Consider the following 25,457-nt stretch of genomic DNA (forward strand, 5'->3'; position numbering starts at 1 on the left):
CCTTACCTTAGGCGTTAGCTCTTGCTACCTCGTGGGTAGTCCTCCTAAGGAGATGAGTGCGCGAACATAACGTTCATCGTTACAGATATTAATTGCTTATCATGGAAAAATCGCATTACAAAGTTATAGGCAAATAAAAATAAATAAATGAATAGAAAAAAGTTTACAATAAAATCATGAATTTTTTACACCAAAAAAAGCTTATGATAGACTGAAACTATTCAAATATCGAGTCTGCCAATTTAGCAAATACAATTTCAATAACAATTACGAATTCGCAAATTATTTTTTTGCAAATGTAAAATAGACAATCGGATTACAATCTTTTTGACTAATTATATAAGTATGTATATTTCGATTGCTATCTCTCAATGCAAATTGAAATGTTTAAATAAATTGTTAATTTTTTATTTATTGGTAACTTTGTTCAAAAATCAATTGTCAATGTTATAAATTCTTGCTTCTCTTTCTTAAGATGCTATTTGCTCTTAGTGATGTTTAAATTTCTATTGCATTTATGTATTGCAAAATTATTCACGATTTATAATTATAAATTAAATTTCTTAAAGTGTTAATTAATTAATACACATAACAAGTGTATATTTGAAATCAGCGCATTTAAATTAACTGGAAAAAGTGCTTTTTTTCATTGAAAAAGCTTAAAGATACAAATTTTCCATAGTAAACAAGAGATTTCTCTTAGATGTGACGTTACGCACCTTATACAGTAATGATTTTGATCGAGTGCTCTAACAATCTAAGAGTGTATGTTAGATACACTCTTTTGGGATTCGCAAGGAATAATTTTCATCAATTATTTGGAAAAGGGTAAAACCATTACAGGCGAATATTATTCATCGTTATTGGATCGTTTGAAAACCGAGTTGCTAGAGAAACGTCCACGATTGGCCCACAAAAAAGGCCTCTTTCATCACTTTAACGTACCAGATTACAACTCAGCAGTTGTGGTTAAAAAACTGATAAAAATAGATCTTCAACTCGTTTTCTATCCCCCCTATTCTTCAGATTTAGCTCCGCCGGACTATTATTGTTCCCTAATATAAAAAAATGGCTGACGGGGAAAAATTTTATTCAAACGAGGAGATGATTTCAGGAGCGAATGCCTATTTTGAAAATTTGGATAAATCCTATTATTTGGAAGGGGAACAAACTATGTTGAATAATAAAAATTATTTATTAAAAAAGAATTAAGTAATTTTCATTTTTGCACGGACTTTTCAAACGACCCTCGTATTGATCATAGAATAAAAATAACAAAGGAAAATGCAAGTAGAGGAGAAATACCAATTTTCTATAGGGTGTGAAAATTTTTGAAGTCATTTTTTCTATTTTTTATACCACTTTAAAAAATGTTAATTTTCCAAAGTTTTTTAATTTCTTCATTCACTTGTACTTCTGCAAATATCGGTGATAAGTAAAAAATTCTGATAGAGATCAAAAGTTCATGAAAAATCTAATATTTATTACTCGCGACCTTATTTGCTACCATGCTTTTTTAAAAAGTTAGAAGCAATTGAATATCACCACTAACAAACTAAATTGTAGACTTACCCATTTTAATTATACTCATTCTCACTTGAATAACTCCTCTGAAACTGCAGAAATAGGAAAAAGAGTTAATACAAAAGTTGCAGGGTGTAGTGGCATATGAAGATAAACTTTTTTTACTAATAAAAAATGTATAAAAAATGTTGTTAAAAGTTCTGGAATAAATTTGTATTACTAAGCTTTACATGTCACCTATCATCAATTTATTATTATTATTATAATTATTTGTTTATTGAACACGTTACTATTTTTTCACTATGAAACAATTATTGTTCTTGATGTTGCTGTTATTTATGTTGTTGTTGAAACCTAAGTAGTATTATATTGACCATTTTTTTTCGATTTTAGTCTAATGAAAGTGGATCTATTTAAACTCGCTTTTCAACCTTGAAATGACTTTCAGATTTCTATAGTAACTACTAAAAAATCATTCTAAACGTGGAATTTTCCGATATTTTTATTTCTATTATCAAAATTAGAAGTTCTTATTAAAAAATAATGACCTTAGAAAATGAGTTCAAAAAAGAATCCAAGGTCACCATATGACACTTTCTACAAATTTTGTAATGACTACATTTCCGATTTTGGTCATTCCAGAGGATTTATTCAAGTGTGAGTGTATGCATTTGAACTGGGTAAGTCTACATATCACTTTTCGTCGGTGACGATATTCAATCACTAGTAATTTTTTAAAAAAGCATTGTAGTGAAAAGGTCGTAAGTAATAAATTTTTATTTTTTCAGATATTTCGATCTCTATCAGAATTTTTTGTCTATCACCGATATGTTAAAAAATATAAGTGACAGAAGAAATTACGAAAACTTTGGACCACACACGTGAAAGTTATTGAATGATACATGTACGGTGACATATATAAATATAAGGTAGAGGAATTTTTCATAAGTCCTAAAAATTTAAGTGAAAGAGACAATTCAGTCAAGAAAAATGCAGAAAGATTAAAAAATGAGGGAGGGAATAAACGAGTTGAAAGCTCAAAAATTGAAGGAGAGTTCATTGAACCTCCAATAAAACGTAAAAGAAGCAGGCCGTTAAAGAAACCTAATATTCTATATACTTAACTCTCAGGAATTATTAACGATAAACGTGTGACGAGAGCGAGTGTTGCGCTTGTTCTCGTCAGTATTTTTTCCCATTTCCTTCTCTCTCGGCAAGGCATAGTGGCCAGTGTTGGGCGCATTTTGAATGCACCTAATGCATGGCCTTTGTTTTTTCAGCTGACGAAGATCGCCGAGCGAGGCTGATTCGGCCCGAAGTTGGTAAAGTGGACGACACTAAGTGCGAGAAAGAGAAAGGGAGAGGAACGTGCGCCCCCACGCAGGTTTAGGCAGGCGCGCGACGCGTAACTAATAAGCGCTTTGGTCGCGTGCCGCCTAATATGTAAGTTAAGTGGGAAGAAAGAAAGAAAAGTTAGGAAGCTGTCGATTACGGAAGCGAGTGGTAGATGGGTATAAGTCGGTCAGCAGTGTAGTCAGGCAGGCAAAATTCAGTCAGCCGAGTACGCTCACGCCATCCCAAGGAGCTTAGAGCCAAGTTTTCAAAAGCTACGGAGACGAGGAAGAGCACGGCAAATACCGGTGCCTCTTTACCAGCACTTCTACGAGGAACGCTACCGGAAGAAGCCGGCTAGGAGTTGCCCAGCATCGGCCAGCAACACCATCCGCAGAGCGCAGCCAGGCCTTCCCAACGTCCCGTATAATAAATGTCAAGGACATTTTTATTCTTTCTTTCTCTCTCTCTCTCTTTGGCGGCATGAGACATGGTGTAAGAATCAAGTAGGTGGCAAGGCGTTAGCGCGCCGACTACTTGCTGATAATTACGCTGCCAGCGTAATAATTTAAGGTAGCGATTCGTCAAGGCAATCCTTCGCCAAGCGGTTTCACTTAGCGTAATTAGGCTAAGTCGGTTTGTCATCAAAGCGGTTACCTGCCGGGTAACACGTCCGTTTTTCACTAATATCTTGTAAGCGCGTATAATTTTAGTTCATTTATCTCTCAGTTACTTTGTGTGTGTTGTATGCGATAATAAATTAGTTGTGTTCAACAGTGTCTAAGATTTTGTATTGTTTGTGTAATAGAGTTAGATAAAACGATTTAATGGTTTTCTGAGACGCGAGTGCAGTGTAGTTCTTAACCTTTCCTTTCCCCTACCTGATTGCTATGAGCGAGTGCGCCTCACTTGCCCACCCAAAGAATTGCTAACGTGCAAATATCGTTACAAACGCGATGATGAATGTTATGTTTTGCTATCCAAAATTATAGGTGATTTTAAAAACTACAAAGGATTGATAAACAGCTATGATAGCGTACAATGTCACGGAGCCATTCTATACTAATAAATTAATTAGCAGAATTGGAAGCAATAAAATTAAATTAGGTATTTCACGTAATCGACAAACCAAAAATTTACTTTCAAGGTCAAAAACAAAATATTAAGCAGAAGATAGATTTTCAAAGAAAAAGTTGTTTCCAAAGGAAATAAAGTAAACAAGGTGCGTTAAGTAACTTGAGGATTTTAAGATAAAATTTCTGATTTGCACGAAATATACGCTCTGGTAACAAGATTATCTTTGGTCCGAGATATTTTGGCATTTTCAAACAAACATATCTTGTTATGGCTACTCATATGTATGAGCTCCTATCTATGAGCTCTTCTCTTATTTTCACTGGATTACTGCAACCCACTAAACGTATCAATCTACTTACATCAATTAGCATATTAAACAGCGCTACCTCATATATTATACATATGATTGTCTTAGTACCAGAGTCAAATTTCATGACCATATAAGGAGCGTGATGTCACTTATAGATATAGATGTAGTGGTTTTTTGTTTAATTTAAATACGTTTAATTAAAATTAATTAAGAGTAATTTCAATGTAATAAAGTATTTTTTATATAGATTTAAGGTCATAGATTAAGATTATAATAATTTTACTTGTTTTTATCTACTAAATTATATTAAATTTTAATGTGCAAATTTAATTTGTTTATTACATTGTAAATATTAATTATTATATTAAAACGAATACTCTAAATGCGAGATAAATATCTAAGAAACATGAGTAAGAATTCGATTGTATGTGGAACTGGTGCGTAAAGACCGGTGATTCTATAGTATGCACTTGCATGCTCATCGATTTTGTAAGTACCAATGAGACTCCGATAGTCTCTCTCTCTCTCTCTCTCTCTCTCTCTCTCTCTCTCTCTCTTGGTCTTCAAACGGCTTGAACTCCGCACTTAACATCTTCGCGTGAGTTTTGTATATTTTTAGATGATCCGGTTTAGCGTAAGCTCCATGTGCTAGGAACATCAACTATGAGACTTCTTTTATGAGCCAGAGAGTTCGTTTTATTATCGAGCTACCTACTTAGTGAGGTTAGGAGAGTTTGACGTGCGAATTCGGCGGTAAAAGACTATCATAATATGAAATAAATTTATGTTGGGCTCAACAGCACAATGCACTACATAGAATGCATAGCTTAGCAGTACGATGCACTCTTTGAAATTTTGGTGAGTGCTGAGTTGTGTAATTACAACTCAGCATTAATCGAATATAAAAGTTCCAAAGTCAAGTGTCTAATTTCAGTGTGTACTCGTATGTCTGTAATGCCACTCGTCAAATATATTCAATACCTATAAAAATTAATAATATCCTTTACTCATACTTTATTTCAACAAAGACCGACTACTTTGCGTATGCACCGGTTTGTCACTGCGCCTGTGCCAAATTTACTACAAAAGTACGACTCTTGGCGCGCTCTCTCTTGCAAAGGAGTGGGAATATCACCGAAGTGCTCGTTTCAGTCGGTGGAAGTTGCCAAAGGGCTCTAGCCGACTGAGACTTGTCGCTCTACTGAGCAGATTGTCGGTGTTCAGACGTTGAAGCTTGAGACTAGTCGTAGATCGCTAGCATCGCTACAGAACGATACTACAATGAAAGTGAGCAGTAAAATAGATGGACATAAAAATATTGATGATCACTTACTTGTGACACCGGATTTCCTAGCATGAAAAACGTAGTAATTGCGTTAAGCACATTGAAATTATTATTTCAAAGATTTGACACCATCGAGAGGTAGGTCGATGTAGTGAAGACTCTTATGCGTCGGTGCTCCGATCAGGTAAATACCACCTTGGTCTCTTCATTACCTGAGACTGAGAGAGGTTAAATCTTTGAAGGTTGCAGTTCGACACTAAATGGCGTGATTTGTGAGCAGCCCTTTCAGTTTCCTCGCCCAGGAGATGATCTTTGGAGTAAATGAGCACGATCAGTTATTAGTAGAGAGAAAAATCATTTTTATTGATAACTGGTACAAATGCTATGCACGCAGGAGTAACCGGCCGAAGTGGCTGGCAAAGCAGAATTAACTGCGGTAGTAGGCCACGCCTACCATGCGGTGGTCGGCTGTGTAGATCCCTACAAGTCCTTGGTGTTACTTGAACTGCAAAAGATATGTGGCTCCTTTCTGGAGAGCAATTGCTTTCTAGAAGAGAAACGTACCATCGTACAAGACAAATCTGGTGATATCCAGGGTGTTTGCCGAGTTACTCATAAAAAGTGCAGTCCGAAGAATATAATTAATAGTGTTTCTAGTGGTAGTCTTGAAGTTGACAAACCATTGAATCACCTGCTTTAGACTTCAATAAAGCTGCTCATGGGTCCGGTGGCGGAGTATGGTGGCCTTGTATGGAGAGAGGAAGCTAGGGGCTTGAAGAGTAAGGTTTTGAGGGTTGTGAAGTCATCATTAATCGGCTGATTAGTGAAAACTGTCAGTTACCACAGGAGGGTATAAATAAATTGGTTTTTGCGGTCCTACAGGCTATTTTCCCTTTTCTAGTGCCTGAGGATATTGCGGGAGTCAAGATTTTACGGCTTTGATGGTAAAATTCTGGAAATGCTGATGATGAAGACGAGAAAGTGGGGGGGTAAAGTGCGGGAGCCGAGACCAATTTTGTCTTCCTGTATTGTAACACTTGGGAAAAAGAGACTGCAGCGCGAAATTAGGAGTGTCAAGTGAGCGAGGACCAGTGCTCATCTGACTGCCTCTGATCGCGGCAGAGATGAACTTGGGCCGGAGCTGTCTACCCTTATACCTCAGAGAAAAACCTTTATTAACGAACTGTTGCCCCTATCGAAATTTTAGTTTTTCCAAACCCAACCTAATCCATCGCGAAGGGGCTTAGGTTCTGGTATGCATGGCACAGTGATGGGCAGTTCCAGGTCCAACGTTGGATAGATGAAAGGAGTGTACGCCTTTGAAACGGCAACACACTTATCCATATAAAACTCCTTATTTACAGGGAGTGGGAAAGGTGATGTTTTCAGGTGCCTGAAAGTGAGCATAGCTGGTAGCGTTAAAGAAGAGTAATACTCCTTCATCGGTTTCGAACTTTCGTCCGATGGCTTTTCTCTGCCCTTGTCCCTTTTAGTGATGAGGTCACTAGTTTAAGGGTTGTTCTTGACTGCAAGCTATCGTGGAGGTCGCATATCCGCATATCGACCTTGTCTCAACAAAAGTTAGAAGAGCTCTGTATGGTCTCCGTTTTATTAGACCATGCACTACAGAGCTACTCTGACGTAGATTAATGGAGTCGCTGGTCCAGCCGCACATAGAGTATTGCACGGTAGTTTGTCTGGGGATCTCTGTGAAACAGAGAGTGAGGATACAAAGACTCAGCAATGCATGTGTGAGATACATTTTTGGTATCCTACGTAATGGATCTTTCTCTCCCTTTTGAAGAAGGTTAGGATGGCTTAGATCGGATGTGCGCAGGAATTACTTTGCTTTCTTGCTCATATATAAATCATTACGAATGAAGGAGCTTGGCTACCTGACTATGTTCTTTAACGAACATAAGTCAAGGTGTCCGGGTAGGGAAGGTCAGGCAAAGTTAAGAGTTGCAGAGGCGAGGATGGAGATGGCTAGAAGGTCCTTCTAAATTTTAGGTGCCCGTCTCGGGAACTCTCTGCTCCGGGCTCTAAGACATGTATCGTGGCTGGACAGCTTTAAAAGAGGGGCGCGAGCGTACTTTTTCGGGCTGGACCCGTAGGCCTGTGACGAGTGCTACTGCAATTATTTATGAACTTATCTGATTAATATTTATGTCTGTAAAGGTTATTCCTGCTGCACCTCTAGTCTTAAGAAAAGTCTTTTCTAGTCGCGCGAATATTACATAAATGATTTCCCTACTTAAATCTAATATAATTTAGTCAAATTAATTTAAAATATTTATGTTTGTCCTGTACAGTTTTGTTGTCTCTAGGCGACAACTGAGAAAATCTGTATACATGTGTGTGTGTGTCTGTGTGTGTGTGTTTATTTATTTGTGTACTATATCTTTGTGATAGTATTGTAATGCGTGATATTGTTTCTATGATACCTTGACTAAACTAGAGAATTTAATATTTACAAAGGTTATATTTAAATGTTTAATAGTTTTATCAAAAGTGAATAATAAATTTATCAATCTCTCTCTCTCTTTCTCTCTCTCTCTCTTTCTCTCTCTCTCTCTCTCTCTCTCTCTCTTTCTCTCTCTCTCTCTCTTTCTCTCTCTCTCTCTCTTTCTCTCTCTCTCTCTCTCTCTCTCTCTCTCTCTCTCTCTTTCTCTTTATCTATTGAATGGGTAACAGCTGATTTGCTGTATGCGTTATTTCTTTCTTTATTATAAAACCATTGTTATTTTATCTTACATCTCTTTATTTTACTTTACTCATGTTTACTTTCCTCAATCGTTTACCGGTGATTAAGTTGTGTACGCGTTTCTATAGGTCAAGCCCTAGAATGAACGAATTCTGCGTTAGTGACATGATGTCATATCGAATTAGGCTGTGAATATACTGTGTTACTAAGTGCAACAAGCCGGCATTAACTATAATCGGAGCGACGTCATTTTTCCACAAGAGGCCGCCACCTCCTCTTATGTCAACAAGGAATATTGTTGAGGCCAAAAATCTCGTTGTAATAGTGCATACATTAGCTACTGTACTATATAATAACGTAATGTACTATTCTTGTTTATTCTGTTATTCTTTTCTAAATTTTTTTTATTTTTATGGGATCGACATATCTATTGATCAGTTGTCTTAGATATGCTATATCTCTATGAAAGGGCTCATTCAAAGATGTCGCTTACGAATTTATTAAATTTAGCTATTCAGCAGTATATTTGATAAATTATAAAAATAAAATTATTCCTACCGTTTGGTAATAGAAATGAACTAAATTAAATTTCCTGTTATATAAAATATTTATTCGGTGATAGGTTTCGCATAAATTTGGCTATGGGCTTATGGATGCTGGCGCTATAGTAAGCCTTGCTGAACAGTGGACTAATGTACCGGCTCAGCGTATTTGCAAATCTCAAGAAATCAATGAGGATCGTCAGATCGATTCAACGTATAGCTACACGCTCAGTGTTTCTATGGATGTAAATGGCTGTGCAAGTTCTCTCAATGAAGTTCGCTTTCTTGAACACGTACAATGCAAGGTAATAAATTCATCTATTCACACATTACACTTGAATGAAGTATTTGTTTATATACCTTTAATTTGAAAATATAATCACCCTATCGAATTTTTACAAATATTAATTTTTAAGCTTTTGTTAGTGCATATAAAACGCTTTCGACTCCGAACGTCAAAACATATGTATATGTGGCTTAGAAATGATTCTTTTTAATCTGATAATATATTTTACCATAGAGGAAACATTTTGAAATATTAAAATATTCCCATTTGTTTCACTTTTTAATTCGTTTTCTAAACATAAAATGGTTCTTAATTGTTTTTGCGCGTCAACGATCTCGCGTAGATTAAAACCAATAAAACCACTGTTGATAATCTGTTTGAACTTTTTTAATATTTTTTTATTTTATGTGCAACATAAAATTACGCTGAGGGCCAATGGTATTTCTTTTATATGATACATTTGTACACGTGCCCGACGTAACTTGATCTACACTAGTTTATGAAATATTATAAATCTAAATTTAGGGCAATTCTTGGCTATTTCAAACAGTTGAAAACATCAAATCACCAATTTTGTTCAAAGTTGATAGACTTGTTACCTATACAGAGATCAACATCTGTGCAGAGTTTTAGATCAAAATATTGATAAGAGGTTGACTTATCAACTGTTGAAAAAATATTGGACTTTTTTTTATTAATTCTATTTCTCGGATACTAATAAAGATATGAACATAATTCTTTTTTTAAAAGACGCAGAAAGAGTTTCACTTTTAAAATGTAAATAGTAAAATACCAAATCATTTATTTATGTCATTGTTATAAACAACTTTTTCAAAAAATCGACGATATCTTGTCATTTTTTACATAAGAAACCGTTGAGAGAATAAAGTGCCCGCTATTAGGATTAAGACAGCACTAAAATGAAACGAACCGCGTGCTAGCCACTCGGCCGCTCGAACGTCCGCTACTCGTACGGTTCCAACGTTGCTTGCTGCAATTGCCTTTAACGAATAAATAATTACGTATTCTATCGGTCTAGATGTATTTATTTAAATAATATATTGCAACGGTAGTCGATTCAATTAATCGATCCGTTCGCGAATCTGTTACTCGCGTGTTAGTTCGAACAATTAAGAGAGAAAGGGGGCGCGCGAGCATTTGAAATAGGCAGTTACGCCTCAGCTGTTTTCGCGACAATACCGCTAAATCGTTATTGCACTGTGTTTCGCCGTTTTACAAAGTTCTGTTGGAACAATACGTCCGAGAGTGCAATAGCAAAAGCAGCAAGCAGCAGCAGTTAGCAGCAGCAAATTGTAGCCGATTGAAGAGTGAGGCAACGCAGCTGATTAATTGGAGGAGCATCGGCAGTTGATTTTCTTCATCAACAATTACGACTTATCACCGTAATTGCACCGCAGGGTAGGTGTACTTCCTTTTATTATTGCATGACGAAATACGCTAGGAAGTATGTTATCAATCGCGATATCCAATTTTTTTTGTATTCGCGCCGAGCGTTAGTTTCGCGGTAATTTTCGAATCTTCTCTCTCTCTCACCAAATAATAATAATTCATTGTAAATCCTATTCGCGTGCGTTAATCTTTCGGTCCATAAAAGACTGTAGTTTTTACTAATTAAAGTTAGTTAATTTTATTCGCCGATTACGTCATTTCATTTCCTATTAGCTTAAGCGATTTATAAAGGCTTAGGTTTTAATCCGATTTCATCTAGGGGATTAAGCGGATTACGCATAAAGTCACTCACACCTAAGATACATTGAGTGTCACAAGTCAAGTGACTTAAGGTGAGTTCAACTCAGCTAGATAGAAGACACCAAAATGAAATCATCTGACGTAAAGGCAGATACACGTACAACTATACGTGTTTAACGGAGCGGTGGTTAGCTCTGCATCGTGGGAATTTGCGCTTGAATAAATTTTCCATTTTATTATATAACCTCCCTCGTTACAATATAAATTAATTGATTAAATAAGTAATGTAAATGAACTATTTTTTTATACAATCTAATAATATTGAAATTAAACATTTGCTCTCTGCGTTTGATCGGGCTTGAGACCGGCGCATATTTACGAAGCGGCCGCATTAAAAATGTTTTTTTATCGGACCTACACCATAATACTCTTAATAAGTTATTTACAAATAATTTGTTCTAACCTATTTTCCACCTTATTGTTACGAATGCAATTTATAATATCGAATTCGTACGTTTGTATCCACGGCAACGTCAGAATAAATATTTTTGTTGTCGTTTAGTTAGTTGACGCCTGAGCGTCAAATTGAAAGCATCACGTTTGTGTTTCAATAAAGTGTTAGTTTGTGTTATTTGTGTATTTTTATTGACTATACGAAAATGTAACAATATATTTTTGAATATACGTCATTCTCACGCCCGATCAAACGCACAGAGCAAATGTATCATTTAATGTTGTTTCAGATTGTACAAAACAATAGTTCATTTATATTACTTATATTACTTTTTATTACGTTATATTAAGTAAATATGTCATTAAATTTAATTTAAATTTAATTACTTATTTAATTAACTAATTTATATATTATAAATAAATACATGTAGACTGATAGAATATGAAATTATTTATTTGTTAAAGGCATTTGCCGCAAGCAATGTTGGAACCGCACGAGTAGCACTAGTAGTAGACCAACGTGACTGGACGTATTGTAATGTGACTGGCTACGAGCTATTCATTTTAGCCTATAATAATTTGAGTACGAGAGAAATCAACCTGAAGAGGTCAGCAAATGTGCTGACGAAACATTGCTGAATAGAATTAAAATTAAGTGAATTTCCATCTCTCATTATTTCCCTTCTTTCCATTATTACAAAATTTATCATTTAAGAAAACTATAAGGGAATCAAGACAGTATGTTACGTATTAAATAAGTAATACTACCCAAGTGTAAATCTCCGATTGTTCTTAAATTTTGTATGATTGTTCAGTATTTCCAAATAATAGATATGTATTTTTTTTTATTTCGACGGAGTTCATTTTTAAGCTTGGCTATTTAATGTTTGCTTTCGTATAGTGTACTATGTATTCGTAATCTAGAATCTTAATGGTCAACAGTTAAGTTGCAATGGCCTTTGAATTTAAATTTGAAATAAGTTTTCTTCTATTCAATTAGATTCAAGGCCATTCCAAGGTCAACGCCAGAATAGAAATGCTATATGGTTCAATACAACATTCATAAATAATTTTAGATCCTCTGAATCGTTGCATCTTATTCAAACATATTCAAAGTCACTTTACGGTGAAACATTTGAGAAAAACTGTGCAACCTATCCCATATTTTTCATGGCCTGATTAGGTCAAACAAATCCAGATTCAGTACTCCTAATTGACTACACATGCTGGCTTAATCCCGGAGATTTTACGGTCTTTTCTGTTAATGAAATTGTTCAGGCTGCTTGGCTTGATTACAAAAACGCTTTTCTTCTGTTTTTTCTTTTTTTTTCTTCGCCATGAAATCTCTAATTTGGTCGTTTTCTTGCCAAACCGATTTGTCGAAAGCAAGGAATGCGTGACGTCGCTGTTTGATAAATACTAAATAGAAATGTTTGACCTTCGGTTCTATCCTTACAATGTAGTTCAACGACAAGTCGAATCTTGCTGTTGGCTAACTCACAGCACAATTGTTGATGATACTTGTTTTCTGTTTGTTGAGCAAGTCTGAATTGGTATCGAATCATGTACTAACGTCACTCCTGTTGCAAGTAATACGCGTTTGGGAATGACACTTCCTGGGTCAATTCTGCCTCCTTCCCTTGGGACTAATGGGAGGATCAAAGAGCACTCTTATGCTCCAGCTCTCGATATAGAAGAGAGCGTATCGCTGCTCCTTGTTCTAATCTAACAGTTGCTCAACCTGGTCGCAGAAACCTACGAATCACTTTTCCAGGCAACCCAGTCAAGGCGATATAACAGAGGGCAGGTCCAAAATATAGATTGCAAATAGCGATGATCCCAGAATACTGCCCTGCGGCACTCCAGTAGCAACCCTGAGCCAGTTCGATACCCCGCCGACCTCCCCCACAACAGCCTCAAACCTGTTAGTCAGATAGTTGAAGAATCATCTCAAGACAGTGTCAGACAGGCATAGGTCCCTGAGTTTGACCATCAGACGACCATGGTGAATATCGTCAAAACCCTTGGAAAAATCCAGCAGGACGAGGATTGTAATTTTATGATCCTCAATGGCCCTGCGGATGTCACGAAGGACACCCAGGAGTGCAGTCTGAGTGCTGTGAAACCTCGCGAATCCGACCTGCTGTGGATCACGCAGTTTGAAGCGGTCCAGATAGGACGAAAGTTGTGAATGAACGAGCCTCTCAAGCACCTTTGATACCTCAGATAACCTTGCTATCGGTGTGATGTCCGATAAAAGAGCGGGCGAAGGTACTTTGGCAAGAGGGATTGATGAGAGACCTTTTCCAGGAGGTCGGAAAAACGCCGCACAGTAATGATTTGTTAACAAAATGCGTGAGAGATGAGAGACAAGTAGAAGATTCGAGTTTGAGCATCTTGACAGACAAGCCATCGGGACCGAATGTTTTGGATGAGGACGAGATTAGTACATCTATAACCTCCTGGCTAGTGACCTCATGAAATTTGAATGGGGAGTGGGCGTGAGGAACATTTAGGGGACTCGCTAAAAGGGCGTCGAAAAAGTCACATGTCATGGGAGGAGACGAGTTAACTATATTGGCAAAGTGGGTGTTTAATACGGCTGGGGGAAAAAATCGAAACGGGGATGGAAGAGCGCGCTTTGTGACTCCCAAGTTTTGTAGCTCGCTCCATCTGGCCTTATTGGTGTTTGCGAAGGACAGTCTGCTTGAGATGCAAGAATTTTTTGCTGAGTCGAGGGCATTTGATACGTCATTACGTAGTCTTCGATAATTAGCGACGTCACTATAGGCAGCGTCACGCCTTTTCATGAGAGCGAGAATGCTCGGAGTCACCCAGGGTTTACGCCTAGAAGACAACTTGATGCACCTGAGAGGGGCTACCTCGTCGAAAGACTTTATAAGGACTTCAGTAAGAGAGTACATTGAGTTGTCAAGGGAATGCAGGTCAGCATCAATCGACGGATTGGAAGAGCGCTTCAGTCGTGCTGGAAATTTGTCGACCAAACACTAGAGAAGGCTGCTGAGAGTCTCACTTAAGGCCGCTTCGTCTACCCGATTTAAACCGCGGGACCTAATGACTCTGGCGATATGCTTGTTAGTAGTGAAACGATAGGTGAGCGAGATGAAATCATGGCCAGCAATAAGGGGAGTATCAGATTTTCCAAATGTCTGGATGGCATTTGGGTCTTTCACTATGAAGAGGTCAAAAGTAGTGTGGAAAAGGGGATTTATATCAAGACAGTGATGTGTGGGATCAGTGGATATGAAGTGGAGGTTATGTAGGTCAACGAGAAATCTCAAAGCTCGAGTATCAGGCAGACAGCTGGAACTTAGGTCTGCGTTAAATTCACTGGTAATGATGACATTTCCGTACAGGGGGAGATAAGTGACCAGGTAGTTGAAAAAATGTGTGGGAGAGCATGCAGAGGGACGTCTGTATACCACTGCCATCAAAAGCTTGGTCTTGTCGGACTTTATTTCACCAAGGATGAATTCAGGCGTGTTATCAAAAACTGGATCTGAGGTAGCTAGAAAACTAAATTTAAGGTAAGATCTGACGAACAGGCCAACCCCGCCACCCTGCTTTCCAATTCAGTCAAGCCTGAGAAAATTGAAATCGGGGAGGGAGAGGTGTGAATCAGAGATATCAGGTGAAAGGAAGGTTTCAGTAACGGCTATGACATCAAAATGTGTAGAAAGGGCTTGTGCTTCGAGAAGAGCAAAATGACAGGGGGAATTTAGTCTATTTATATTGATGTGGCCGATAACGAAGGAAGCAGAGGGCAGGTTATGGTCCTGGATTAGTTGGCATCATGGACCAGAAACTGGAGGAGATGAATTTGGGATAGCTTGAGATAGCTGAGCTGGAAAGACAGACACTGTCGGGCTAAAACAACTGTCCGTTGTATTAAGTTGCGGAGCAGTGTTTTTTGGAATGACGGCAGTGGGTCGCTGTTTGACAACCTGGGGCGTGAAATTGAGGTTGAGTGGCACGTGTCTTCGAGTGCCGATCAGAGTGGCAGCCACTGACATGTACCAGAGCGCGGAGCGGCCGAGACAGGAAGCTGGCTGGGAGGCAAAGGCGTACAGCTGACAAGGTCGCTCTCCGACATTATGGGGATAGGGGTGGAACGCGTGTTCTCCCGCATATGGATGACCATACCCAAGACGAAAGGGCGCGCGAAACCCAGCTCACGACTACGTGCAAGCGCCTTCACAAAGAGATGTGGATCGGGTGGGGTCACAGCTGGTGGATGAAAACGGGATTTCCGAGACCGCACTTAAAAACGTCCCTCGCCGTCTTCCCAGCGAGCTTCCCAGAGCGCTCCAAAATGACATCACGCACCACCGTTGAGTCGATACGCACAACGAAAACGGACGTAGTGTCGGTCGGATTGGGATGAGAACGAGTGGTAGTCCATTTTCTGGTGGCCGCTATGCGACCTCTAGCGTTTGGGTAGCCAATCGCCTCGAAAAGCATACCGGCAGCATCCTCCAGCGAACCTTGGAACTCCTGCCCAGAAGGGAAGGCCCAGAATAAGGAGCTCGGAGCGATCCTTGAGATCCACTACAGACTTAAAGCTCTTCATTTCGTCGGCGACACGATTGACTTTGGTCAGGATGGAAGTCTGGGTGGCTCTAATCTCGTTTCGAAACTCGGTGAATTCATTATTCACGAAACCGGAAAATCATGCTGTCGGTTTGTTGCCCGTGGTAGGAGCCATGCTCTCGAGTAAGTGGATTTGGTCCACACTGGGAGAAGAAACAGTGGGAAGGGCAACCGATAGGTCAGTATCAGAGAAGTCACTCCGGGATTCCACGTTCAACGTCTTCGACGGGAAAAGCTCGTAAGGTGATGTCTGTCTCTTTCGGCCTGAGGTTTCGACGAAAGACAAAGTGTCATCTGAAGCAGCGTCCATTTGAGTGGAAGGAGGGGATTGTAAAAACACGCCACCGGACTGCCGAGAGTTGGCCAAGACCGCAGACTCAATCGAATAGGTACGGCAAATAAAGGTCGCAAGGTCAGGGTTCAAGGTTATATCGGAACAGTGCTGATGGAAATATCTATCATAGGCCTCGCATTGCAAGATATTGACACTCCGATAACTCAGCGCTTCACCACACTCGGTGCATAAAGACAAGACCATTTGATAAAAGTGGGAGGTTTTGGAATTTAAAAACAAATTAAGACAAAAAAATAGAAATTCATAAATTGTGTCAAAAGGTTTCCCATCTCTCCTCCCCGGGCCTCAAAATTTCACAAAAAACTGTAATAAACGAAGTACGAGGGTAGTCCGATAAGTACTTAGCCTACAAAAGAAAAACGAAAATTTTGGAAAAGTGGCGTTTTATTTTTCAACATAGTCTCCTTTTAGTTCGATACAATTGGCCCAGCGATGCTCCAACTTCTTTAACCCGTCTGAAAAATACGTTTCCTCGAGGTCTGAAAAGTAGGCTTCCGTGGCAGCGATTACCTCCTCATTCGACTCAAATTTCTGGCCGGCGAGTGAGTTTTTCAAATTTGGAAACAAAAAGAAGTCGCACGGGTCTAAATCTGGAGAATACGGTGGATGGGGCAGCAGTTCGTAGCCTAATTCGACCAATTTGGCCATGGCGACGGCGGAGATGTGAGCCGGTGCGTTGTCATGATGGAAGAGCACTTTTTTCTTCAACAAATGGGGTCGTTTTTTCTGCAATTCGACGTCGAATCGGCCCAATAATTTGGCATAGTACAGCCCTGTGACCGTTTTGCCCCTCTCCAGGTAGTCGATGTAGATCATACCTTGTGAATCCCAGAAAACGAAGCACCTGGACGTGGCTCTTCAAAAATCGACGTGCGACCACGTTGAAACTCGTTAAACCAATTTTTGACGGTCGCCATCGAACGAGAAGAGTCACCGTACACAGCATCCAAGCGCTTTTTGATTTCGCTGCGCGATTTCCCTTCCAAAAACAAGAATCGAATCACTGACCGATACTGTTCTTTTTCCATTTTTTACAAATTAACGGACACACTTGCTTTCACAGGCTCTAAAAAATATACTACGACTCCGATCCGGCTGAAATCTTGACAGTAACCATCGAGAAGGTTGTTCTACGTGATAGAACATTTCTTTTGCGAGAGAGGCGCCATCGGGCGGTGAGGCTAAGTACTTATCAGACCACCCTCGTAATTTGAAAGGACAGATTGATACGACAAATTGAAAAGTTTGAATTTCGCGCGAAAATTTGAGTCACTGACCAGTCATAAACGGGAGCAGTGAAAAATCAGGATTTAAAAGATTTGAAAATTGGCGCCTCAGTTGCACCAACTCAGTTAGTTCAGGATTAAAAATTAGCGGGAGATTTGGGAGTAAAATGATGCCATTTACAAGAAGCGGTAAGGGGATTCGCAAATTAACCTAAAAATGATTAAAACGCAAAAATAAACAAGTAGCTTATACTCAAAAATAAAATGAGAAAAATGATTGATGACGCGAACGCAAAAAATTACATTACAAATTAAGTGAATGATAGAAAACTAAACGCGATTTGACACTGTCGATCGAATAAAATTAAAATTAAAATTAGAATTAAAATTGTCTAGCGTGTAGATAGCGCTAGATGAAAAATACAACAAAATTAAATGAAATAAAACAAAACAAAATGAAGTAAAATAAAAATAAAATTAAAATAAAATTAAAATAGCCATCGCGATGACTAAGGGCAAGAACAAATTGAGTTAAAAGATGTGATGCGACGAAGAAATAACACCGGCAGTGAGGAGTCTCTCCGAGTAGAATTGAAATATGTGGATTAACGGTAAAAATTGTTGATACAGGTACTTAGCAGCAAAAATTTTTGAAGTGTTGCATTCGGTGAGGTGTGTAGTGTATAGAGTGTAGCGGTTCTGGTGTGGAGGCTGTGTTGTTGTTTGCGTTGTTTGCAGAGATGTGTAGATCAAAACTCGCCAAAGTTGGAGATTTGATGAAGGTTATGTTGTAACCAGGCAGGCCGTTAATTCATCCACTGGCCAAAAAATTGACTAAATGTCAAGAATTTTTAGGAGGAAGCGCAGTGGCCAGCTGGACGAACTCGCCAGCAAAAATATGCCGCTAGAGGAAGTGGCAAAAGTACGAAAATGTTTATAAAAGAAGAGAGCCTCAAAAACCAGTGTGTCGCTACTCACCGAAGAGAGAGAGAGAGAGAGAGAGAGAGAGAGAGAGAGATGAGATGCGCGACGGTACTTACAAATCGCTGCCCCGTCGACTCACAGCACACGCAACACTTTTACTCGCTTCCTCAATTCGTTGTTTCTCCGAACTCTTTTCCCTTGATTCTCGTTGATGAAGGTTTCGGTGAGTTAAAACAAGAATATCGAGTTGCTAGCCAGGCACGTGCGCTCGCGTCGAAAACTACCAGCCGAATCTCTCGTGCCAAGAAACCGAGCGCTTTCCTCGCTGTCCGCGGGTTTGATAATCGAACCGTCTCTCTTTCTGCCCGACTCTCTCTCTCTCTCTCTCTCTCTCTCTCTCTCACCTACTCTACTTCAGCCTGCTTAAACTTAAATGATACACATTATATACATTTGATTTATAAAAGTATATTAGGTCATGGGAGAGAGAGATATAACGAGTAGCAGTCGCACTCGTTATAGAATATAGTATTATATTCAAAGCAATGAATAAATTTGTAACTTGCAGGAAAATAGGTGATTATGCAAAAATGAATTCAAGAATATGAAAATTGATAATGTTAAAAGTTCAATTTGATGTATCTGCAATATAACGAACGGCTTGTAACTTGTTACAATTGTCTCTCTCTCTCTCCAAAGCCAGTAATAATGTAATATATAAATAATTATGTATTTATACACATAAGTTATTTACAGTTCTGAACAGACGTCAGTGGACTGGTAAGTTACGAGCCCTTACTCGGATATTGGTTGCTAGCTCGCGACGCGGATCTCGCGGAGAGACGACCGTTTTGAAGAGAGAGAGAGGGAGAGTAAGTGTGATTAGGCAGTGCGTAGCCGACCGGAAAAGAAACGATTGCGCTATGAGTGGAACGCTTTTCAACTACCACAATTTGGCCTCGCTGGGGGACCCCTAGATACCGGAGCGATGTTTTCGACAAGAGAGAGCGTGCGAGACCAGAAAAAGAAGCGTACACACGGCGGTCAAAAGTCTTGCGGCTGTACTACGTGAAGCGGATACACCTTTGTCAGCCACCAAACAACGACAGACCATAAGTACCAGTGATACGTGGCTCTTCTAGCTTGCTTGTTTTTTCGTTGTGTATTCTTTCACACCGCGCATATTGCTTTTATTTTGCTCCTCCTGTATGGCGTACTAATAATGCTGTTCAATATCCACAGCATGATATTTTGTAATTACCACGAGGTTAAGCGCGTCTACTTACTCATTTGTATACCGCGCGCCGGTACGCTCGCGACCTTTGTTCACTGAAGTTCACAACGCAGCACGTCTGTCTGTACTATGCGTGCATATTATCTGTTTTTGTGTGCGCACGTTTACTCGAGTGCTTGCGCTGAACCGATCTGCGCGACGCATGCTCGTCGCTTCTTTTCTGCGTTGAGTTTGTATATTCTTTTTTTGTAATCTGTTTTTTTGTTAATACACCGTTGGTTACTCTGAAGCCTACGTATTGTTATTTACGTTATCGGTTCTGCTTCTCCCTCAGTATTTAATTGCGTTGTTATTCATACTTCTACGTATCTCTTCTGGTTATCTATCGCCGAATTATCACGTAGCTTACGACACTCTCCATGGGCCAATTTCTCATACCAAGAAGGAGGCAACCTGAGACACTAGACCAGAACTGCATTTATGCTGGAGCGCAGCATTACACTGGTAAGCGTCATCGCCTGTTACTATTTTTTATCGTTGATTTTGTCCGCGAATAAGTTGTATTCAATTCCATAGTTTTTATATATCCTGGATTTTATTTAAAATTTGTTTGAACAAAAACTCCATTACAGCAATAGGGCTGCGACTACCAAATTAATGTACTACTTATGTAAAAGACAAGAACAAGATAATGTTAAAAACTAATTTAATTAAAAATTGAATTAAATGGATACGGAGATTTTACTTGTTCATCATGCATGAGTGAAATATGAAATTTTCAAAAAAAATTTCTTTAAATATAAAAAATTTCAAGAGAGTTCGTTGACGAATTATAAGACATCTTTGCCTTTGGAACTTTTTGCTTAACTTTATAGTTTTCGAGAAAAAGAACAATAATGAGAAAAATAGGTTTTTGGGAGATTTTTTTATAAACAAATCGACATATTTAATTTTGTATTCAATAGTTTTGAATTTTGAGCCCGGATTCATATTTAGAACGCCTAAAAACATAAGATACGGTATCTTCGTTCTATGCATAAATTTCGTGGTCAATAACATGGCGTAAGATCGATGACTTTGAACGTTAATGCGTTAAGACAATAAATCACTATTTTATGAATCCAAGGTAAAACGGGCCGCTAAAAATGGTTTAAAGTATCTTGTATACATGTGATAAAAGTAACTGAAAGTTACAGGATGATCGGTGATTAACACTTGGGTAGCGTTACTTGTGAGCATGGGACTTTTAGTGCAGCTGATTTTTTCTTGCTACTTTTTTTAATGATTAAACTATATATCAAGTGTGGCATATGTAATCTTCAGTTTTAGCATCTAAATTAAAAAAATTCGTTAAATCATTAATCATGGCTTGTGATCTAACATATCTCTTATATACAGTAGCTTTCCGTTCATTCTTGCTATATATAACACAGTTCAAAAAATTACAGTTTTTGTCCTTTTCTGAAGACATAATAAATCTGAAAGAAATATAAATAAAAATCTTATAATAAGTCCAAAATAAATTAAAAATAAAAAAGTAGTTGATCTTAAAGTAGAAAAATTCAGTGCCGACCTTTTTATATTAACTTTTTATAATCTCTAATTAGTTAGTTTGAGTTATGATATCAGTAGATAAAAGAATTATGAATCGTAAACTTAAAGCAAAGGCACCAAGAAACAATCAAAATAGTTATAAATCTTGCAATTTAAATGTAACAGCGATAGTTATTTTAATCTAAACTTTGTAAGAGTATATTTTTTTAGAACTTGATTTTTCTGTAATTCTGAGTTGTTAGTTTCTGAAATAAAATTGGCAATGAAATCTTTCGTGTCACAATTTGCAATTAAACATACGTATTTCATATTATATAACAAATAAAACGATGTAGCAATCTAATGATACCTATTTTCTATTCAGGATGGTAGTCTCATAGGAACTAAAAAAATAGTCACAAGTGCAAAAAATTTAAATAAATCTATAATCGGTTAAGTATTACATCATGACTGAACTCCAGTATCCAACATTCGATTTTATCTCAGTCGCTAGGAATGTTGAAAGGTGTCACGTAGGTTCTACTTTTTCCATTTCATTAGATTGCTCGTTGAAAAAGGAATAACTTTTGTTATCATTTTTAAGTTACAGTATCGCGCAAAAGTTCGATAACGCAATGCAAAAAATAAGCTTTTGGAAAATGGCTATACATTAGGAAAGAAAGGTCACAGGAAAATAAAAAAAATACATTTTAAAATACTCGTCAAGACCTATAAAATGCTTTGTCTAAAAATTGTTTAGAGTTCATGTATATAATTAAAAAATTTATTGGAAAATAAACAAAATTAACTTAATTTTTTAAATATAATTCCGATTTGTTAGTTTTTTAAGGGTAAGAAAAGAAATCTGAAAAAAAATATTTTTAAGTACTTGCCAAAAGCTTTCATTTGTAAATCGCCTTCAAAATTTTATTTAGAATTATTTAGCTAAATTTTGTAAGTTAACTTTTTTAGTCGTTTCAAAAATTTGATAACTCTTAAAACAAAATAACGCACAATGCATATAAATATGTATACAGGGTGGACCATTTTAATCGAAGCACCCAGAAATCTTTTTCCAGGTAAAGATGCGTGAAACATGTTTCAGACAAATGTTGCTGGACACCGAGGGGGACATAATAGGGTGATCTTGACTCTGACCTTGAGGGTCATTTTCAAGGTCATCCGAACGTCAACTTTGTTTTTTTAAATAGAAACCCCCATTTTTGACCTCGGATTCAGAAAGAGCGGGAAATTCTACGTTCAGATGACCTATCATACGTGGGGTCTGGGTGACCACCAAGGTCACCCCCAACATCACGTAAAGTTCAATGATATTTTTTTCTTAATCTTTCCACCTAACTAACCTAAAGCGGTATGGTTTAGAGAAAAATGATGTAGACAAAAGTTATTGCATTTTGAGAGGGGCATCTTGTGGTGACCTTAACTTCGACCTTGAGGGTCATTTAAAGGTCATTTGAAGGTCAACTTTCTGTTTCTCGGAATAGCCTACTTTTTTATCACGGATTCGGAAACAACAAAGAATTCGACGTTCTTGAAACATAACACATGCAGTATCTAGGTGACCCTTCCTGTAAGGGTTTTTTTGTTGTAAGCTTTTTCATAAACCCGTTCGTAATTCTAACTTGAGTAACATTATTTTGAAACGACATTTTTTGTAATTATTAAGATTTCTTCACAATGCTTTGTGATTCCTGATTAATTATTAATAAAAAAGATAATAAATATGATAATTTTTTCATGATAAATAAGATCAATTTGTGTACTGTACACTTTGGTGTGATTTATTTACCCTATCTAAGACACTCCCAAAACAAGTATTGTAGAAATTACTACTACTGTTACTACTAATAGAAAAGTAGAAACAAATTTGACCTTCAAATGACCTTGAAAATGACCCTCAAGGTCGAAGTTAAGGTCACCACAAGATGCCCCTCTCAAAATGCAATAACTTTTGTCTACATCATTTTTCTCTAAACCATACTAATCTTAGGTTAGTTAGGTGGAAAGATTAAGAAAAAAATAATATTGAACTTTACGTGATGTTGGGGTGACCTTGGTGGTCACCCAGACCCCACGTATCATAGGTCATCTGAACGTAGAATTTACCGCTCTTTCTGAATCCGAGGTCAAAAATGGGGGTTTATATTTAAAAAAACAAAGTTGACCTTCGGATGACCTTGAAAATGACCCTCAAGGTCACCCGATTATGTCCCCCTCGGAGTCCAGCAACTTTTGTCTGAATCATGTTTCACGCATCCTTACCTGGAAAAAGATTTCTGGGTGCTTCGATTAAAATGGTCCACCCTGTATATCTATGTAAGTAAATTGTTGGAAAACATTAATTATTATTTATTATTCATAAAAAATAACATTTTTCAATTATAACTAAAGAATTAATAAATCATAATAAAATATGCAACGGTAGTCGATTCGATTAATCGATCCATTCGCGATTCGGTACACCAGCGATGAGCATTCGGTCACCCATCCCAAACTTCTTTTTCTCCTATTCGTAACGCATCTAGGTATGTTGTACACTTGTGGCTGTTCTATCATTATACCGTATCCGAATTCCGCGTTTCAAATTAGTTTTGTTATAAAGAGGGAAAATAAGAAAATTATCAATTGTACAATATATAGCTATTGTTTGGTCATCAGCATATTAAATTGATGTTAGCCTCGGGAAGTACTGATTTTATATTTTCGAGTACAATTCGATATGTAGCCTAGTAGTAAGAGTAAAAGTCCAAAGAAAGAGGTATTGTAATAAATATAATTTATATTCTCATACTATTTTTTGAAGAATTAAGAAAAATGTAAACATGTCATAAATTGTCAAATCCTAATTAGTTTATTCTTATCTGAACTCTGTAAATTCATATAGGTCATATGGTAAATTTAGTAAATTATAATTCTTGTTTGAATTATATATCCCTCCCTTTTATTGCGCGACAAAATACTAGCGATAGTCGGACTAAGCAGCTTAGTCGGACTAAGCATTAAGTCACTCACACCTAAAATAGATCGAATGTCGCAAGTCAGGTGACTTAAGGTGAGTTTAACTCGGTTGGAAAGAAGACACTGAAACGAAAGTATCAAACGTAAAGGCAAATACACGTATACTCATACATGTTTAACGGAGCAGCGGTTAGCTTTGCATCGTGTAAGTTTGTTCGTCAGTAAATCCCTATTGTACTAGCTAATCTACCCTGTTATAAATAACAAAAAATACTTCTAATATTTTTTATTTCAAAAATTTATTTCATTAAAAAAGCCAGCTTTAGCTTTTATAACAGCCTCATAAATTTTAGTTATACGCTCTATCAATTTATTGAGCACGTTTGAACCAATAAATTTCAACACTTTAATAAATTATTCCATAAATCTGCAGATTGATATTTGCATATTCTTTCCATACTCTTCCATCGAGCTCATCCCACAACAATTCCATAGGATTAAGATCCATAGATTGTGATGGCTAATTCATTATTATTAAATATCTTTTTTCAGCTTTCGTTGATTCAGTGTTTTTCGTTTATTTAGGCATGCGCGACTACTTTTGAGGATCCAAAAAAATGTAGGAGTATTTTTCAAATAAAAATATACATAATAAATTTTTTCCAGCTCGGTATTATACTTAGTTTTTTTTAAATAAATTTAAAAAAATTAGAATTGCTTTTAAAATTTGAATTTCGAACCAAAAATTTTTTCGGTTGAACAGTCTTGTAGGAATTAAAACATTCTATAAAATGAAAAAAAAAGAACTTTCTACCTTAAAAATTGACGGAGATATGTACAAACTATTTTGACTCTTTATACCGTTGTAACGTCGTGGCAACAATGCAGCTCAGGTGCTCCTGAAGCTTGGCTAGTTTCAGGGTTCCGTTGTCGCCAGAACTGTGATTTATTGCCTAAATTGGCATGGATCACTATCAAGAACTTTTTGGAAAGGGAAAGTGCCACTATTTCTTATACTTATGACTTTTGGATTCCAATCGATCGTAGTAATCCAAAGACGTGACGTACCCAGGATCCTATTTATAGTAGAACCCGGTTTCCCTATAAGAATCGTATCTAGAGCCTATCAATAGTAGTCTCTAGGTACTAAGGAAAAGGATTTTTTTTAGAGGTTCGCGATCTAATTGAGAGAGAAAGAAAAGCGACAGAGAGGCAGACTAAATAAAATTTTTTGGCTTACTGCTTTATTTTGTTTTCTTTCGGGCACGATCTGGCACTCTAGTCGTAGCTGGCTCCTTGGCTTCTTAGCTTGTCACTTGCTTCTTGGCAGCTTCTTGTTTTTTTGGGTCCTTCTTGGTGACGGCGCTAATGA

At 37.5% G+C, this 25,457-nt stretch overlaps 1 protein-coding gene across 5 annotated transcripts in view; it reads left to right on the top strand.

The window, feature by feature from the left end:
• LOC131670719 (furin-like protease 2) overlaps positions 1-25,457 on the top strand; it is a 1,261,737-nt gene that overhangs the window by 531,512 nt on the left and 704,768 nt on the right. For all 5 annotated transcript variants that reach the window (XM_058946572.1, XM_058946583.1, XM_058946600.1 and 2 more), the window contains one exon: positions 8,855-9,079. In XM_058946572.1, coding sequence (XP_058802555.1) covers positions 8,855-9,079 — 225 coding nt within the window. The remainder of the gene's footprint in view (positions 1-8,854; positions 9,080-25,457) is intronic.

The sequence above is a fragment of the Phymastichus coffea genome, unplaced genomic scaffold (assembly GCF_024137745.1).
Source record: "Phymastichus coffea isolate CEN01 unplaced genomic scaffold, Cenicafe_Pcof_1.1 PCOF00009, whole genome shotgun sequence".
In the NCBI taxonomy this organism is placed as follows: domain Eukaryota; kingdom Metazoa; phylum Arthropoda; class Insecta; order Hymenoptera; family Eulophidae; genus Phymastichus; species Phymastichus coffea.